This window comes from Perca flavescens, chromosome 9, assembly GCF_004354835.1.
Source record: "Perca flavescens isolate YP-PL-M2 chromosome 9, PFLA_1.0, whole genome shotgun sequence".
NCBI classification, from domain to species: Eukaryota; Metazoa; Chordata; class Actinopteri; order Perciformes; family Percidae; genus Perca; species Perca flavescens.
The window spans coordinates 3,733,627-3,753,028 of record NC_041339.1 but is presented as its reverse complement, the minus strand read 5'-3'; the positions used below and the strand labels follow the sequence as shown (position 1 = coordinate 3,753,028).

General features: G+C 40.1%; 1 protein-coding gene and 2 long non-coding RNA genes across 4 annotated transcripts in view; 2 read left to right on the top strand and 1 right to left on the bottom strand.

The window, feature by feature from the left end:
• The first annotated feature begins 7,719 nt into the window (after positions 1 to 7,719).
• On the top strand, positions 7,720 to 8,419 carry LOC114562202 (uncharacterized). The gene is made up of 3 exons (XR_003693453.1): positions 7,720 to 7,966; positions 8,078 to 8,237; positions 8,348 to 8,419. It is a non-coding gene; the product is annotated as an uncharacterized LOC114562202 (long non-coding RNA).
• A 371-nt stretch (positions 8,420 to 8,790) lies between these two features.
• Positions 8,791 to 9,776, top strand: LOC114560930 (uncharacterized). Its single transcript, XR_003693281.1, has 2 exons — positions 8,791 to 8,872; positions 9,151 to 9,776. It is a non-coding gene; the product is annotated as an uncharacterized LOC114560930 (long non-coding RNA).
• A 3,518-nt stretch (positions 9,777 to 13,294) lies between these two features.
• Positions 13,295 to 19,402, bottom strand: part of osbpl1a (oxysterol binding protein-like 1A) — a 29,660-nt gene continuing 23,552 nt past the window's right edge. Inside the window, exons 24-29 of one of the 2 annotated variants that reach the window (XM_028587823.1) lie at positions 18,760 to 18,886; positions 17,813 to 17,926; positions 17,116 to 17,239; positions 16,932 to 17,022; positions 14,671 to 14,691; positions 13,295 to 14,175 (exon numbers count right to left, since the gene is read on the bottom strand). In XM_028587823.1, the coding sequence (XP_028443624.1) occupies positions 14,073 to 14,175; positions 14,671 to 14,691; positions 16,932 to 17,022; positions 17,116 to 17,239; positions 17,813 to 17,926; positions 18,760 to 18,886 (580 nt within the window). In that variant the 3' untranslated portion in view covers positions 13,295 to 14,072. The remainder of the gene's footprint in view (positions 14,176 to 14,670; positions 14,692 to 16,931; positions 17,023 to 17,115; positions 17,240 to 17,812; positions 17,927 to 18,759; positions 18,887 to 19,402) is intronic. The other variant, XM_028587824.1, reaches the window with a different exon arrangement.

Sequence of the window (19,402 nt, the reverse complement as noted above, 5' to 3'; positions counted from 1 at the left end):
CATTTTCAGGCCTCTGGAGACTACATTGGGATGGCTATCAGAAGCAATGTGTTGATTTGTGTCTACAAGCTGGGTGGAGTTGTCCATGAGGTGGAAACCAGCCAAATAAAAACAACCACCAATGTGAACTCCTCAGACTTTGACAGGGTTGTCTTCCACAGGTACTTCATGCACATGACGGGAGTTTAGAAAGTAAAAGCTCCTCCACCAAGTGTAATCAACAGATTATTTCTGTGTCAACATTCCCTGCAGAGTTTACCAAGATGCTGAAGTTAACATCACACAGAACTTCACATCACAGAATCCAGTCAGCCTCCCTCCTAAATGTAACCTTCCAAACACGACGACCGGCATCTACGAACTGGATCCAGACAGTCTTGTTTTCTACGTGGGCGGCTATCCTGAGGACTTTACGGTATTGTATTTAATTTCCACACTGGTAGAAACTGAAAGAAGACTTCTATCAGACAAGGCTGCTGACTATCTCGTACTTTTGGCAAAGTATCTAACTTTTTTGACTTAGTAAGTCATAATTTAGAATTTTTTACTTAGTATCACATAACGTATTGAGTAAAATGTATGACTTGTAGTATACAAGTTGTATACTTAGTATCTCAAATTTGACTTAGAAAGTCATAATTTTAATTTTAATTGTTACTTACCATTATTATTGTTTTTTTATCATGTCTATCTTTTCATGTATTTCTTTTTTTTTTTTGCCAAAATAAGCTTCCATAAATAAGTGACACAAACTATAAAGTCGCAGATCCAAGTCAACGATCTAATAGATAATTGTTGTAAAGTAGCTGAAAACATTTTCAGTCCGTCTTCTTTTTATTTTTGTAGCCTCCAGTGGAGATGCATTACCCCAAGTACAAAGGAGCGATGAAACTTTCCTACATAAATGACAATCCTGTTTGTCTGTTCAACTACAAGCATGCAGTCAATATGGATGCAAAGCAGCCTATTGTGAAGTAAGCATCAAAAAAGTCACACGGTTTACAGAAATGTGCAAAAATGGTCGAATAACGATAAAGAATCCCTATTATTTGTTTAGGATTCCCCAGTCAGAGGTGTCTGATTATTATGAGGGAACAGGTTACCGCATGGCATTCATAAAGGAGCCGGACAAGAGAAAGAGAAGGCTGTTCAAATTTCACACAAACAGCCGAGAGACAAACGCCTTGCTATTCTACATCGGAAATGAAGTATGATGTTTCTAACTGAGTTCAACAGATTTGCAAAAGCACCAGTCCAACTCTTACTGATAGCAGCTTTATGCTCTACAAAATGAAAATGAAATATCAGTAGAATACAGTGGATGGGAACACTGAACTGGATACAAGTGGTACTAAACATATTACATGATTTTGTGTTTTATCTGCTACTACAGGAGTCTTTTTTCTGTGTGTTTGTGGAGCGAGGCTTCCTGGTGCTTCAAGGACAGCAAGCAGGCCGGGAGCTCAGAGTTCAGAGTGCTGAAAAAGTGTCTCTGTTTGTAAGATGATCTAAAATACTTAACATACAACAATACATAAGGAACATCAAGCAGTGCAAGCTTTCTTAATCCATTCTTGAACTGTTTTACTAAAAATGATGTGTCCTGTCTCAGGACGAACACTTTGCAATCACTATTGCAGACAGGTTTATTGTGCACTACGGACCACAGAAGGTCTCCACAGATCACAATCGAACGAACTTCATGAGTTATTACATCGGGGGTCTACCGTCACAGCTCAGACAGAGGTAACAAAATAGACGCATGCAACATTCACTATTTAGCACATTAGATTAGGGCTGGGTTAGGGCTGGGCGATATGGAGAAAATCAAATATCTAAACAATTATAATATTTAAACAATGAGATTTTTGATAATAATCATCAGTAATGTGGATATAATGACTAAGTGGGTAAAGGAGAATAATAGAACAGTTACAGCAGTCTGGTAAGTTCAGAAAATGACATCACTTTACTGTAATGCAGCCTTTAAAACCAGGAAAAGACAACACTTATGTCATATTACGATATTACGATATCCAAAATCTAAGTCGATATCTAGTCTCATATCACGATATCGATATAATATCGATATATTGCCCAGATCTAGGCTGGGTATCGCCAATCATTTCCAGAATCGTTTAGATTCCGAAACACAAGGTCCCGATTTGATTACATTTCTGCATTAATATCAATTAAGTTAGGGGAAAATTTCAGTTACAATGCCAATTTTGCTTGTATATAAAATACATTCTCAGAGAACTTATGCTGTAAATTGTACAAGCAAGAAGCAACCCTCAACTATTTTTTATAATGGACCAGGTTAATGTGGCGGTCAATTCACCACATCCATAGTGACAAGTCATATATTAAAAGATTGATTTCAGGATTTTATTAATCGATATTAGATCACTCAAACAAAGTTTTAATTGGAGAATCGATTTATTTTCTTCCCAGCCCTAATGTACATTTGATTAGCCTTTTGTATTGTTTTCTGTCTATTATCGCCTTTGATTCTCAGACACAACATCACAGCTCCACCGCTGAGAGGATGCGTGGATCACCTGACAGCAGACGCTGAGATCGTAAAGTACAACAGAACGATTGGCGTCAGCGATGGATGTCCAGTCTCACTGCTGGTAAACTGCCAAAAAGAGATGACCCGGATTCATGGCTGCTCTAAGCTTCATGCATAGGACTGAACATTGAGAATAGAATCTGATACTGGTGTGTTTCTGGCAGTGGTGGAATGAATACTAAGTAAATTTTCTCAAGTTCTGTACTTAAAGCTATGGGGCCCTATTTTGACGATCAGCGTGAAGCGCCTGGCGCAGGTGCGTTTAGGGCGTGTCCAAATCCCCTTTTGCTAGTTTGACGGCTGAAAAAAGGGTTTGTGCACCGGGCGCATGGTTCTAAAGGGTTGTACTTAGTGTCTTCATTAATCATAGGTGTATTTTGGGCGTAACATGCAATAAACCAATCAGAGTGTCATCTCCCATTCCCTTTGCTATTTTGATGGCAGATTTGCACCGTAATATTTTTATTTGTAAACTTTTGCATGTTTGTGTGCTGCTGCACTTCCCTTTGTGTGTGTGTAACAAGCATAGTGTGTGCGTGCTGTGCATGAGCCTAGGCGCATTTTACTAATTTGCTGTTAAAATAACAATGAAATGCTGCGTTACTGACTTTAGATCAGGTTTTTGTTGGTCAATGGCGCAATCACTTCCCGCTGCCTCAAGATAGCAATACACCAAGAATGCACCTGAACACACCTCCCTGTAAGACCAGCACGCCCGTGGGCTCAAAGATGGGCACAGGTGCATTTGCTATTTAAACAACGTGGGCGCTGGACGGGAAACTGACAACTGCATCGGTCTTAAACTGCGCGATCACGGAAGGCTTGTATCATGTAAACGCCCCAACAGTGTTGTTGTCATTACTTAGAATTCCTCATGGGGGAGACAGAAACTACGCACTATAGCTTTAAGTACACATTTGAGGTACTTGTACTTTACTTGAGTCTTTTCTCTTCATGCCACTTCCTACTTCTACTCCGCTACATTTCAGAGAGAAATATTGTACTTTTTACTCCACTACATTCATCTGACAGCTTTAGTTACTTACTTTACAATTTAAGATTTTTGCACACAAAACACATGTAGTTTATGAAATATGATGTTTTATTATAAATTAAACTACCCAACAATATATAGACTTACAAGTCCAGCTGAAATGATTAGACCATTATACATTTACTTGATTGACAGAACAGTTTGGATCGTTTCCAGTTTCTAAAATGTGAGGAATTTTTCTCCATTGAGTACTGTTACTTTTAAATGATTAAAATATGAATCAGAGGTGCCGTTTTAGGTAGAGGGTCAATACTTTAAGTACATTTTCCTGATGATACTTACATACTTTGACTTAAGTAACATTTTCAATGCGGGACTTTTACTTGTAATAGAGTATTTCAACAGTGTGGTATGAGTACTTTTACTGAACTAAAGGATCTGAATATTTCTTACAACACTGGTTTGTGGCTTGTGCAGGGTGTTCGTTCAGCCACGTTGTATTCAGCTCTGTCTGTTGATTCCCCGTCTGTCTGGGGCGAACAGCCAGTCAGAGTCTCTCTGGGCTTCCGGAGCACAGCCAGACATGGTGCTCTTCTCAGGAGCAGCTCTCAGGTAAACCCTGCATGGCTCACTTTCTGCTTTAAACGAGAGACAAAAGCTAATGCTCATAATGACTCTATTAGTATTTTCCAATCTCCTGCAGGGCTCCATCTCTGTCCATGACCTGCAGCTGTCCCTGGCTGATGGCTACGTAGTATTTAATAGTGATAATTATACCTTGAGGTCGGATAAAAGGTACAATGATGGAAGCTGGCACTACTTGTCTGCAGTATGCAAGCCAACAGGGTAAGATTTGTCCTATTTTTGTACCTTTATCTCAATTAGAATTTTAATGGAACCTTTACCGAACCCGTCTTGATTTTCTCAGGCTGGAGCTCAGCATCGATAATGTAAAAGTGATTCAGGGACAATCACCCCATAGCAGGCCAGTGGATCAACATTTGCAAGGAGGGAAATTTAAAGGCTGCATCGCTAACCTCTACACAAGGTTTGGAAACATTAGAAATGGTTATTTATAATGCCACAGCTGTTCTATTATTAGAACACAGATTATGTGTGTCCCTTTCTCCTATAATTACAAGACTTTATGTTTATTTAGGCCTGAGCAGAGCTTTATACCTGCCGATCTAAGCTCATTTTCACAAACGGCAGACGTAGTCCTTGGCCTGTGCAGTCTCCATCCGCCACCACATACCGAGCTGCTAACACCCCCCGTGTTGAAAAAGCCCAAGAAACACAAACCCGTGAGCACTTAGAGCCATTATTTCTAGAGCACCATTATAATTCACCCACTGCTGTTATAATTAATAATAATTATATAGATGGAGATGCAGGTCATTTCTCTGCGGTGTGTCAGATTCAGGCTCCGGCAGGCAGCCAATGTAAACCCCGGCGGGCACACCGGCATGAATGGCAGCTCTCTGCGGAGCACAGCTGGCTCAGTTACACCCTGCCACAAGAGGACCTCAATCACAGGTAATTGTTGTTATATACAATATAAAAAACCTTTGTTCTTTCCTGAAGATGTGGAAATGATGTGTGTTTTTCAGAAACGTTATGGTTTGGTATCCTTTTGTGTATGGCATATAATAAAAAACCCAACATAAATAAAATGTTAATTCAGCCATCCATCCATCTATTTAGTCATTCATATGAACCGTATGAAGGCCAATGTATGCTGCTGTGTTAAATCGACACCGTGGGTACAAACGTATGTACCTACGTAGATATGTATGTACATATGTAGGTACGTGTAGATACGGACCCTACGCTGGACCTTACGCCGTAGCCTGACGTGCACCTCTCAAAAAATTTAACTACACCTCGCGGCAATGGTCTGCTCGGCGTGGCTTGGTAGCGTTGCATTTCCCCCAGACTCATTTCCTGATTCTCCCTCTCCAAAAAAAACAAAATGAAATCAAGGAGAGGGTTAACTTTTCCTGATACACATTTCCTTGCGTGGTCAGAAAGCACAGGGGAGACACTTTGCTTCTCTCACTATGCCCCTAGAGTCGGTACTTGCTCCGAACCTAATCACTGTCACTCTCTCACTGCCTCTACCAAACACTACACACACACACACACACACACACACACACACACACACACACACACACACACACACACACACACACACACACACACACACACACACACACACACACACACACACACACACACACACACACACACACGTCAGCCCTGCTATTCTTTTAAAGCTTAAAGAGATCAACACACAAGTATGAACTTTCAGGCCACTTACCTACGGTGAAAGCTCTGCGTCGAACCTCCGCAGAAGCATAAATCCTGCTTAAGGGACTTCACTGTACTATTCTTGTGTCTCAGGCCTCACTTCTCCCTCGATGTCAAGACCAAGACGTCCAAAGGGCTGATCCTCCACGTAGCCGGGAGAGGAGTCATCCCCCTGCTGGCTCTGTACATGACCAATGGCAAGATCAAGATGTCACTCGGGCAAAACAGAATCATCCAGCACAAGCAGAAGAGCAACGACGGGAACTGGCACAGAGTAATTGACCATTTGCTAAGCTCCGCCCTCCTAGTTACTGTTGCTACGCGGGTTGGCTACGCCTGTCAAACTTTCTGCTCTCGCATGGCACATATGTAGCTTACAATGATAATGGTGGCAAATTTACCACTCGAAATATGTAGTAATTTGGGGTCTACAATTACACACACTCAAACAAATGCAGCTTTTTATTTCTAGTCGATTTTGTCGCCTGAAATGAAGCCTGTCTCTCGTAGATTATGTAGATCAGGGGTGTCAAACTCAACTTCACTAAGGGCCACACTGGAAATGAGAATCACAATATGGGCCAGATATGTAGAGTTTACTGACATGCTTTTATTTAACCGAAAAAGTTAAATATCTTTGGCTGTATTGTTGCATGTCTGCTTTCTCCCATACAGTTTGGTTGACATAGAACCCTAAAAAAGTCAGCAAAAAAGTTTCTTAGCCATCGTAGAATTTAGCAACTCATGAAAAGCAAAGATTAAATTTTTTGAAAGCAGGCTCCCACACAGCCGACTCACAACAACCTGTTTCAAAGCCTGAATATTGTTGTGGGAGGCTCAAAGTCAGCAAATCTGCCTAAATCTGTTTCCTGACTTTTTTGTTGTGACGCACAACTAGTCGGACCAAAATCTGTTGTGAATCTAAATTGACAGGCCGGATCAAAATTTGCGAGGGGCCGGATTTGGCCCCCGGGCCTTGAGTTTGACACGTGATGCAGATTATATCAGCTATAGCTAGCTAGGATGAGGTAATGCTAGTGCTTAAACTCCATCAGTTATTTGAAAACTGTCTCCAGATGAGTTTTCAATGTTTCCAGATTACTTGATTTGTAACAAAAACTGCGAAATGATCCAAAGGATGCAAGTGATGACTACATACATGAAAATGATGAGTTTGGAAAACACAATTTCAGAAATTGTACATTATACGTCTTTAAAGGGTAGGGGGACGTTACTTTGTGGATATTGAGGGAACATTCTGGGAAGGTTTAGGGGACCATATCTAGCGCAAGTTTGGCTCCTACAGGGCAGAAGTTCCATTTCTGACCAGGTTTTTTTCTAATGTAACCTGTAACACCACTAAATAATGTGGTTAGCTAATAACATGCCCTTTGACTTTGGAAATAATTCTATAGCTACTGCAGGCAGCCATACTAGAATTACAGTCCTATACTTTTTTTATAGGATTTTTTGAGTAGAGTTTGTAAAGGCTAAAAAACACATCACCTTCCAAACTCTTTGAATTATTATCGCTCTGATAACAGGCCAATGCAATTAGCTTCAACATGTGGAGAAATCCAATAGACCTTTTTCACGGCAGACATGTTGACATGTCATAGTAGGAAAAGCACAGGTGTATTAAAAACCATTACTGATGGCTGCATTCTACTTAGGAGAGGTCCTGGTATTGTGCATGCTGACTCACTGAACTAGCCTCCTGGGACACTTAATGGAATTGAGCCATCGTTAAGGTTATCAATTTCAGCTGTGCTTTTCCTACTATGACAAGTCAAGATGTCTGCTGTGAAAAAGGTCAATGCTAGACAGGCCTTCCTGCTTAGTTACAGTTGCTAAGGATCACAGTGACAGCAACATAAAATCTGTTTGGTCTTTAGGCGAATGACTTGTGTTGAGTCACTTCTCCTGTGTAACAGGTTGAGTTCAGCGTGGAGAGGAGCACTTTTCATCTGCTGGTTGACGGGTTCCGTGTGACTGATGGACATCTGCCAAACAACGAGGGATCATCTTTAGACCTGCACAACCCCGTGTATCTGGGAGGTGATCCCAAAAGCAAAACCACAAACGTCTGTATCGCACCTCAGTCAAGTGTTTGACTGTTTCTTTTAACGGCTATATTTTCCCTCATTTGTTTACATATTGAGCCTCTTCTCTTTTCTCTTCCTGTCCTCCCTCAGGGACACAACATTCCCATGAACAGTGTTATTGGTTGTATACGGGACTTCAAAATGAATGAGGTCGTTATGGTGGACCTTGAGGCAAGCTACAAAACTTTACCCTGCTTCGATGGGCTCGCAGAGATCGGGACATACTTTGGCGGCGGTCACATCGTCTTGGGTTTGACAAATTGCATGAATCCTAATGTATTTCCCTGTTGTCAGTGTGCAGTATGAGTGCAAGTTACAACAAACAGACCTTAAGTCTAAAAAGGACTATTTCTGTTTTAGAGAATTACTTCACCATTGGCTCGGAGTTTGTGTTGGCCTTCGAGCTGCGTCCTCAATACCTGACAGGTCTTCTCTTCCACGTGCGAAGTCACAAGGCCAGCCTTAATGTCTTTCTAAAGGAAAACAAGGTGAATCCTTCTAAGAATTAACTATGAGAGCTGATCAGACAGCAATTTGAAAGAAATTCAGCATAAAATGATTAAACATTATGTTTAGTGACTGTAATCTTTTCCCAGGTGGGTGTCAGCGTGAGTGACGGTAACAGGGCTGCCAGTGTCTCAGTGACTCCTCGTGAAAGCCTCTGTGATGGAAAGTTTCACCAGGTTACAGGTACGACTTCTCGTGCTGACACTTTACATAGACGTGATGATACATGAGTAGCTATAGATTTTGGATTCTAGTGCTTTCGTCCTCCAGTGTCCAAACAACGTGACGTTATCAAACTAGTGGTGGACTCCATTTCTCAGCAGAAAGCCGTCCCCTTCACCTCCACCTCAACAACACTGGATACACTTTACATAGGAGGTAAATCCCCCAAACATGTCGCAGAATATCTTTCAAAATATCAGCTTTTTACCACTGTATTTATTCTGTTTTGTATCTATGTCGAACATACAAAACATGATAAAAAAAGAAGTGTATGTATGTATGTATATGTAGGCACACACATACGTATATACTGTATGTATACACATGAGTACAATTGCATTAAAGTATATCAATGACAACTAAACAACAAATACATTAAAGAAAAATACTGATGGTGAAGAATTCTCTTTCTGCTTCTCTCCTTCTCCATTCAGGGACAAGAAAGCAGAACCGAGCCCCCGTGCGCTCGCCATTTGTAGGCTGCTTACGAAATGTGAAGCTTAATGGAAGACCGGTTGCATTTGAGACAGGATCCAGGGTGGTTGACCCTGTCAGCATTAATAGTTGCCCTGCAGACTAAGGCCGTGTCATTAACGGGTGACACGCAAACTTCTTTAACCGCACAGACCCTTTGGCATCATTAAAAAGTCATATTATGCAGACAGGCTTAGGTAAAAACCCACAGAAATTAATTTGAAATTCTATTAGGCAAGCACAGTCCCCCGTAATATAATGTTGCTACACCTTTCAACTTTTCCAGTTTTGCACAGTACATGTGCAGTTTATAACGATTACATGTCAGATTTACCACTCAAAGTAAGTAAGCCTTAGTCAAACTAAATTTAGAAACAAAGGTCCTGAATTCAGTCACAGGAAGACAAACACAGGCTTCTCATTTCTAGCTGGCGACCGTTTAATGTGTCAGCTGAAATAACATCTATTGCTAGTAAATTTAACCAACTGTAGCCAGCTAATTAAGCTAATGTTAACTTAATGAGTTGGTTGAAAACGACATCTTCAGTTGGCTTTTTAATGATTAAAGATGACTTTAAAATGAGAATCTTGTAAAGCGGTCTTGTGGGTTAGGGTTAGACGTCTAAGAATCTATTAATTGCAATGGGCAGCCATACAAAATAGCTTGGATTGGATTTTAATTTCACAAAATATAAAAAGCAGTGAGAGAAACAAATATCAAATTTAACAATTTCACATATGTTGTTAAAATTTGGAAAAATGTTTAATTTACTTTAAAACTACTTAAAGGACAAATCCGGTGCAAAATGAACCTAGGGGTTAATAACATGTGTACCAAGTCCACCGTTCTCTGGGATATGTTTTCATGCTAATCAAATGTGACCAGTTTTAGCGCAAACCGCTAATTAGCTTATATAGCTAGTCGTCGGGGCACGGCTAAAGTAAAAAGAAATCGCTATTTCTACACCACTATCAAGGCTCAAAATAGCACCACACTTCAACAGTAGCATAATGAGGGTCCCTACATGTAAACCCATGCATTGAGAACTTTGTTAGCGTACAGTTTATTAAAAAGATAGTTTTAAAAAAGACTTTACCGTTCACTATACAGACAACAGTCATGACCAGTTGAACGTCGAACGCCGTGCTTGAGCTATGTTACTGGTTGCACGGCGTTCGTCGTTTGACTGGTCAGGACTGTTTTCCCAAGATGGCGCCTGCATGTATATGTGAAGGATACTGTCTTTATAAACTATCTTTTTAACAAACTGTACACTTACAAAGTTCTCAATGCTTGGGTTTACATGTAGGGACCCTCATTATGCTACCGTGGAAGAGTGGTGCTATTTTGAGCCTTGTTAGTGGTGTAGAAATAGAGATTTCTTTTTACTTTCCCCGTGCCCCGACCACTAGCTTTATAAGCTAATTAGCGGATTGCGCTAAAACTGGTCACATTCGATTAGCATGAAAACATATCCCAGAGAACGGTCAAACTCGGTACACACGTGTTACTAACCCCTAGGTTCATTTTGCGCTGGATTTCTCCTTTAATAGGGACTATAAGGGAAATACTGGAAACATTTTGGTTCAAGCAGTAACTGACATCTCTGAAGAGCTTCCACAAGTTCTAGATGTTTAAAAGCTATACACTGTATATATAATGCAGGCCAGCTTTTCCTTAGAATAACCACACAAAATAAAAACATCATTTTGCTTTTGACCACCAGTTAAATATGTTTTATAAGCACAATATTAGACAGCTGCAGTTCACTTCACTGCAAAAACACCAAAAAAAAAAATAAACCAGCACACACGCCTACAGTATCAGCAGCTTTACAACATGACATTCTCAAAACTCATTTAACTGGCATAAAAGCCAATCTCCTATTCTACTTGTGACCATGAGATGGAGTGCTTGCCCTAATGTAATGTGTTCAGTTAGTATTGCTCTCTGTATGTGCTACCTGTGGCTTTATTATGTGTCAGCTGTAATGTACCCATTCAAGGCCTGCTATGATAGGCTGCAGTATTGTGTAACCCTGAACAGGACTAAATGGGCGATGAATGAAACACACAAGGCAGCTACAATGGTGGCCACTATTAACTTCCCAAGTAGCATTGTGTGTCAGCTGAAAGAGCTCGGACTTTCACTTACCAAACGTGTGAAGAACAGCAGAAGATGCAGTCACATTAGTCTCTGTTCAATGAAAGTGCCCTGCATTCAGCCTGAAAAACAAAGTAATACATTAATAAAATAACAGTAAATATACACTCATTACTACACTGAGTGCTCACTGAGTACACCATTTCCTGTTTTATATTCAGCAACATGAATGCTGCTATAGGAGTATAAAATATATAAAAAAATAGCATTATCATGTTAATATGCACACATTAGTTCACAAAGACATCAACCTCCTTTAACTTGCCTCTCTCCTTTGCTGTCCTTACCGTCACTCACAGACAACAGGTGCTAGCTTAGCATATTAGCTGTGACTAAACCTGCTTTTATCATGTCACAACAAAAGTATTTGACAGGTTATTGCAAGTGAATCAACACACACTTCAGTCATATGCTGAGGCATCTCTTTTGGAGGAATATTAACCCCCTGCCACTTTTAGTTAGCTACAAAATTAGCAGCTTGCATTTAGCTTTTGTAGTATCCGCTCCAGGGTGTTCCTACCATAGATGTGCCATTGTTAAGAAATCTCTAAAAGACGTGTTTGTTCGGATTTCTGGACGAGGAAGGAGAGGCTGGGGGAATTGAAAGTTAACTAAAAGGTTTAATAAAACAACACTGTGAAAACGACAGTCAAAACACGAATGTTACACTGTAGCTGACAGCGGACTGATCTCATGCTCTCCTTGCGGAGTCACATAAAAACAGTCATGTGACATGACAAACAAATACACTGTAAACAGCGGACTCCAACTGCTTCCCTTGCGGGGTCACAGATTGAAGTCCTGAGACATTCCCCGGATCACACATTTATTCCCCTACATCTGGGTGGTTCCTCAAATGAAAATATTCCCCTTTTGTTCAGATGTCTCTCAAAAGAAAAGGTGTATGTTCCCAATCAGTGTCTTGAGGCTACACCCGGTCACAGGATCTTACCGAGACGGTGTCAATTGTTTCCAAACTACAGCAATACTCGTTCTTTGTCTTAATCACGTCTGGACCAACAGGGGATGGCTCCCCCAAAAAGAGACAACAAGTACCTTTTCTGTGGGGACAATGAGTCTCCTACAGTATGCTAAATAACAGCCATGACCTAATTAATTCTTTAGAAGCTAGAGGTTGGGTGAGGCAGTCAAATGCTGATTAGTGTATTTGATTAGATCTAGCAAGTACATTGTTTTCAAAACAATAGCCGGGTTTTAACTTTTTAACTTCAACACCATCTAGTGACTTATTTAAGCCTTGTGCTGAGAAAGCTACTTACGCATAAGTTACGCTTAAAGCAAAGTTAAATGGCATTAATTCAATATAAAGGCAAACAATATGGGTGTCTTATTATTTCACATTGTTCCTGGCCATCCATTTCTATTTTCAACACGTCATTCACTTGCAAATCACACCTCCATTAGCACATACACTGGCCACTGAAAATATTAACATTTTAACACCTTTACCCCTGGTTATCCCTTGATCAGAGCACAGCCTTCTTCACATGTTGCTTCTAACTGCCCATGAAAACATAAAACATTTAATGTTATTTGCTACGTACCATGGTCAGGGGTGTAGCACAAAATTCTGGGCCCTGTAGAAAGGCATTCTCTATGGGCCCCTCCCCACATCCACAGCTATTCATTCTAGCATCTTTTTGGGCCCTCCTCACATGAGGGCCTTGGGTATTCAGTCCCCTTTATCCTATCTGTCCCGACACCTCTGACCATGGTACACACATAAAGGGTAATCTCTTATGTGCTATAAGACAAAGGCAAAAAAAATTTTAATAAAAAAGGGCCCACTCGTTCCAGGTTGGGAGTTGGACGCAGGCCTTTGATACAGAGACTATTAATTCAGATTACATTATATTTTCAGACTTAGTCTTGCATCCCAAGCATACTTCACATACAGTAAATAGTAAAACATACATGAATACGTTGAAGAGTTTTACTTGGTATATTTCAGTTTCCAATAAAATACTTTCGATGCAAAACTCCTGAAAATCCAACATTTTCTACACCATGTCACCTTACAACCCCCATTCAGCTTTGTTTAGTCTGTCTGACAGGTTGTATGATACACAACAATAGTAATAAACCTCTTCACATAAGTCAATTATTGTGTGTTCAGAGCTCAGCAGACACAGAATTCAGTGGACAAGAAAAAACAGTTCTTTTTTTTTTTACAAGGCAAAATACATCAAGAGGAACACCATATCAACCCTAATATGTACTGACTTCTAGTGGTTTTGTAAGTATGGAGTCAGGAGGGAATGTGAACGACTTGATGAGCTCACTGATCGGTATCTATACAGATAAACATTTAGAGTCAAAACACTATTATGAACATTTAAAAGAAGACAGATGGAAACTAAAACCATGAAGCCCTGTGCATCAGCACCTCTCCGCTGTGCGTGCTAAAAGTCCATTATCAACAGAAACAAACCGGTCTCAATGTGAATACAAATGTAACATTTCAAAGCATTGTCAAACAACTTTACATTTCCTACCTTTTAAATATTGATGATTGACATTTGTATGCTCAATTTTATCATCATAATGTAGATTAAGGCCACACAGTTTAAATACGCTCTTTGCATATTGCTTGTAGTTAAAGTAGATATTTCATTTAAAAAAAAAAAAAAAAAAGGTAATTCTGCTCCGTACAAAGGACATTGCATGATGCTCATTTCTCTGTGCAGGAAATGCCCATTAGTAAATGTCTGGCAGCTGGCTGTAATTCCTGTCCCAGTATCCACTAGAAAAGAGCCAGTCCTGGGTGCTGGTGTGAGGGTTTTGCCCCTGCTGAAACCACCTGAAAATACAGTGGAGACACATCAGCATTCAGTTTGAGCTCCTATCAAACCTACGTGACACCAGCCAGAAAATCATAACTCAAACAAATCAGGGAAAGTGGGTAAGGAAGGTCAGGCATGCTTCATCACAAGGTTATGGGTAATTTGCATGGGAGGTGGCAGTTTTGGTTGTTTGCTTTAGACTAATATTACTTTTGTATTATTTTTTTTTCTTAGCTGCATGAAATCAAGGAGAGAAATGATTAGGGGGAGAGGACTCATGCGTGAGTATTTCCAGGGAAGCTGCCATGCTGTTGGAAGGCAGAGCAGATGAATCACACTGTCTCCAAACTGTGATTCTATTATCAGTTATTCTCTCTCATATCTTAACAGAAAGCAATACGCAGTTATAAAGATCAGATTTCAATTTCAGAGAATAAGAAGTGTCTGGAAACACTGAGACTGCGAGATTACATCACACATTTCAGGCACATCAAACAGCGAGCAGCTCTAACCTTGGGCCCAGGGCAGCACTCCTTAACATCAAAGCAAGGAACAAGCAACAGAAAAACAAGTCAGTCAAAGGGAAAATAGAGATGTGGCTTCAGCATTTCAAAGTATGAAACAAAGATAATAGAATTGTGGCAATAATTTTTTTTTTTTTACATTTACCCAGAAGTAAAACTACATATAAAGACAATGTAAATTACACTTTATTAAAGAAACAGTTGGACATTTTGGGAAATGCACTTATTTGTTTTCTTGCCGAGTATTACATGAGAAGATTGATACTACTCCCTATATGTGTATGGTAAATATGAGGTAAATAAGTTGCTTAGGCCACACCACTATGGGCCTGTGGTTGGTCAACAACAGGGCCTAAACATGCTGCTGTAATATCCCCCGTAGTCTACCTTTACAATTCACAAGCACCAAGCAAAATAATTCATTATGTTATGGAAAAATAATAATAAATGTTACGCCTAAACTAGCTACCGTATTTTGTATTGTTTTGTTGCGTCACATGATCAAATAAGGACTTGACATCGACATACATTTTACCCAGCAATCATCATTGCATAGCTATATATGACAAAAATACATACTAAAGAAAAAAAGAAATTCATTTAATTGAATCTTTTTTTATTTTTATTTTTTTAAATATAGTTGCAGAGCAGAGATATTCAACAGGGGGTCCGGGACCCCTGAGGGGTCCTCAGAGTTACTGCAGTGGGGCCATCAAATTATACATTTTTTGAAAGTTTTTTCTAAATTTTAAATGTCTTAACATGACAACATATTATTAGCAAATATAAATTGGCCTATTTGTGGAAAAACATTGATGATAGGCTTACTGGCCTATAGGTAAGGTAGACACTAGATACAGGTAATCCTAAGGATTCACAGTGCCACATGTATGTTTAACATTAAAAGATCATTCATAAAATCATGCCAGCAATTATTATTTGAATAGCTTAGTATTCTATGCACTAACAAGTTATGTAAAAAGGCTTTAGGCTGCCCTACATGTTATTGTAGGCCCAGTTAAATATGCAACTTAATTTCATATGTAGTAGGGGGGTCCCTGCTCCGTCTCTCTTTCAATTAAGGGCTCCTTGGTTTAAAAAAAACGTTGAAGAGGAGATATGACCACATTACTCCTGTCTTAACCTCACTCCACTGGCTACCCAGACAAGAGCAGATTTTAAAATCCTTCTTTTAACCTACAAATCGCTGAATGGCCTTGCACCCTCATACCTAGCTGAATTGATTAACCCCTATACCCCCGCACGACCACTCCGCTCCCTGTGTACCAATCTGTTAGAAATTCCTAGGGTCAAAAAGATATCGGCAGGCCACCGTGCCTTTTCTTATTGAGCACCATACCTCCGGAATAACCTTCTGTTATATGTCAGAGAAGCCAGCTCTATCACCACTTTTAAATCAAAACTCAAAACATTTCTTTTTTTCCAAACATTATGTACCATTATTATGACTTCCTCTATCTTCTGTTTTTACCCTTGTACCACTTTTTATTTTCACTTTTATGTACATATATACCCGCAATGATTTTAAATGTATTTTATTCCTAACTTTTCACTAAATTCCCTGTTGTAGTGTTTTGAGACCATGTCTTATGGTGATATTTCACTTGAAATAAAATTGAATTGAATTGAAGACCCCTGATGTAGATTAAGCATATTGTTTTGTTATAGATTGCTACGGACTATAAATATATATATAAAAAAAAAAAAGAAAAAAAAGAAAACCACGACGGAGATGGGTTTGCCTCACTCACAAGGGCCAGTTCTCCGCCCAGAACACATTGTTGGAGGGTCCACTCTCTCTACGTGCCCAGCACGGTCTATATTTACACCCCTGGAGAGTGGGATCCATCTTTTCATCCAATTCTCGGCAACAAAGTGGATAAATATATATCCTGGAAATTCTAACTATTCTATTGAAAACAAAAAACTGCATATAAAGTTTATGAAATTGATATAAATGACACTATAGTTTAGCAGATTGAACAGAGGGTAATCTGAGTTGACAATGTTCAAACTTTATTAATGTTAAATATCAATTGTTGCCATTTTATGCACACAGATGAAGACCATTGTCGAAATATTGCCTTTAATTGGTCGGGCCATTCAGTAACAAATACTGCAATGACGTTTAGGTCACTATGAAAACTAACTGCATGCATTAGCCTGTTGAGCTAAGAGAGGAGAACAGTTTGAGCTGTCCAGTTTCATAAAAAAAAGAAAACCCTCACCTCGTCTTCCACTCTTCATCAGATTTGGAGCGGTTTTTACGAGCTGCTCTTTGTTTTTCCTCGAGCCTTTTCTTCTCCTCACTGGCGAGGTCTATTGGAATAATAACATTGTAGAGTTTCAGATTACCGCTAGAGTATTCTTTTTTTTTATTTTCAGTTCCGGCATGTTACCAACAGTTATTACCGATGTCACCGTTCTCCATGGCCCGTATGTCTGGCCTCAGCCTGCAGTCAGTCTGAGGGATGGCTCCTTCCATTTCTTTATGCAGCTCGTTGAGTTGCATTGCAAAGGACGTGAAGCTGTACATCTGCAATTACAGGTCAAATTTTAATGACATTACAGACACATGCTGATTTTAAAGTGCTCATATTCTGCTCATTTTCAGGTTCATAATTGTATTTAGAGGTTATATAAGAATAGGTTTACATGGTTTAATTTTAAAAAAACACCATATATTTGTTGTACAGCACATTGCTGCAGCTCCTCTTTTCCCCCTGTGTGTTGAGCTCTCTGTTTTAGCTACAGAGTGAGACATCTCACTTCTGTTCCATCTTTGTTGGGAGTCGCACATGCTCAGTAGCTAGGTAAGGACTACTAGCCAGTCAGAAGCAGAGTATGAGGGCGTGCCACGCTAGCAGTTAGGCGAGCATTATAACGTGTGTTCCAAAGTGACCACGTTGGTCTCTGAAGTAAAGGCTGGACTACAATAGAGCTGTTTGGAGCAGTTTGTGAACAGTGTTTTCTGTTGGAGATGGTAAGTCCCTTTGGGGGGGACTTTGGGCTTTTTCACTTTGTAAACCTATAACGTGCACAAAAAAGATATATAACGCAATAAAGGAAAGGGAAAAAGCCAAAAAGCATAATATGAGCACTTTAAGACCTCGGCAGAGTTGGCCGGTCGGGGTGCGATTCTCCACAGCAGCTGGCTGCCAGGAATCATCTCCACAGTGTCTGCAGCTGGAGAGGGAACCTCCTCCTGATCCCCGCTGCAACCCTGAACACCGACACAAGTGACAAACAGATGATGCATACATATTAAGCATGCTTTCTGCCAGTTCATTAATACAACGTTTCCTGATAGAATAAAGTTATTTATACATGTTAGCAAAGATCTCATCATATTATCCTTTTATTTGACTTGAAAAATACTAGGGATGCACCGAATACAGGATTCGGCTTCGGATTTGGCCGGATATTGGGCTTTTTGACGGGGTTTGGTTTCTGCCGAACCTTAGAATTTCTTTCCACCAAACTGAACCCTACGCTTGCACTACGCGCGCTACGCTGGTCGACGTGATGACGGCGCCGTTGATTATGGGAAGGTGTTTACGTAGGTGGAGCGTTCAATGCAGTAGGCTGTCAGAAAGTGAAAATGGAACTTGTGAGCAGAACAAGTGTTGTTTGACAGTACTTTCAGTCAAAAGAAGGCCATTCAAGTCCAGCTACATGTTCAATTTGCAATGCTGATTTGTCTCATGGTGTCGAGGACCCTAAACAATACACAACATGGCCGCTGTTACAACATTTGGTATGAAACATCCGAAAGAATATGAGTTGTGCATGAAGGAATCTCCAGACAGCAGCCAGAATGTAGCAACTTCAGGTACGGCAAAGGAAGGACAGTCACACAGAGCATGAGAGTAGGATTCTGTATTCGGTTTCGGATTCGGCAGAATCTTAACCAGTGGATTCGGTATTCGGCCGAACCCCAAAAATCTGGATTTGGTGCATCCCCAAAAAACATACTGATATTCGTCCATTAACTCAGTCATCAAACTGCATTATTCCAATCACACATGACACATCACAAAAATAAACAGCTAATACCGCTTGGCCGCCTTTTTTCTCGCCTGCCCCTTTCTTGTCGCTTTTCTTATGCGCTTCAAAGGCGGCATGGTCAACAACATACACACACTCGGTCCACTTCCCGTAGAGAGCACACAGCTTCTTTTTGCTGTGGGAAACACACAGATATAAATACCTTCAGGCACAAACACTAGATAATGATTTCAGTTAGTCAGTCAGTCAGTCAGTCAGTCAGTCAGTCAGAATATCTCGCGGTTACATATTTAGTCTTGTTCTTGTGGTCATGACCATGGACTTGTCATTCATGCTGAGTCATTGGCTCTGTTGTGTTGGAAACGGCTTGTCCTCCTTTGATTGAGCCAGCTGCTCCGCTTTGTTTTTTTTGTTTTACATTATCTGCTTCAGTGACGTGCTAGCTGCCTTTCTCCTCAGTCTTTTAAGCCCACGTCTATTAAGAGCTGCTTATGATGGGAATAAATACATAAAACAACAATTAGCATCATTATTTGATTTTGTAATGGGCTCATTTAAAGTTGGAAATGTTCTCAGGGGAGTCCCCCCGGCTACTTAACTTTGTAGGTCCTGATTTACTAATGAAGCCTATTTAATGGTAAACAGCTTATTGAGTCAAATTTGTTTTGCAACATGGGAGCAGAAAGGAATA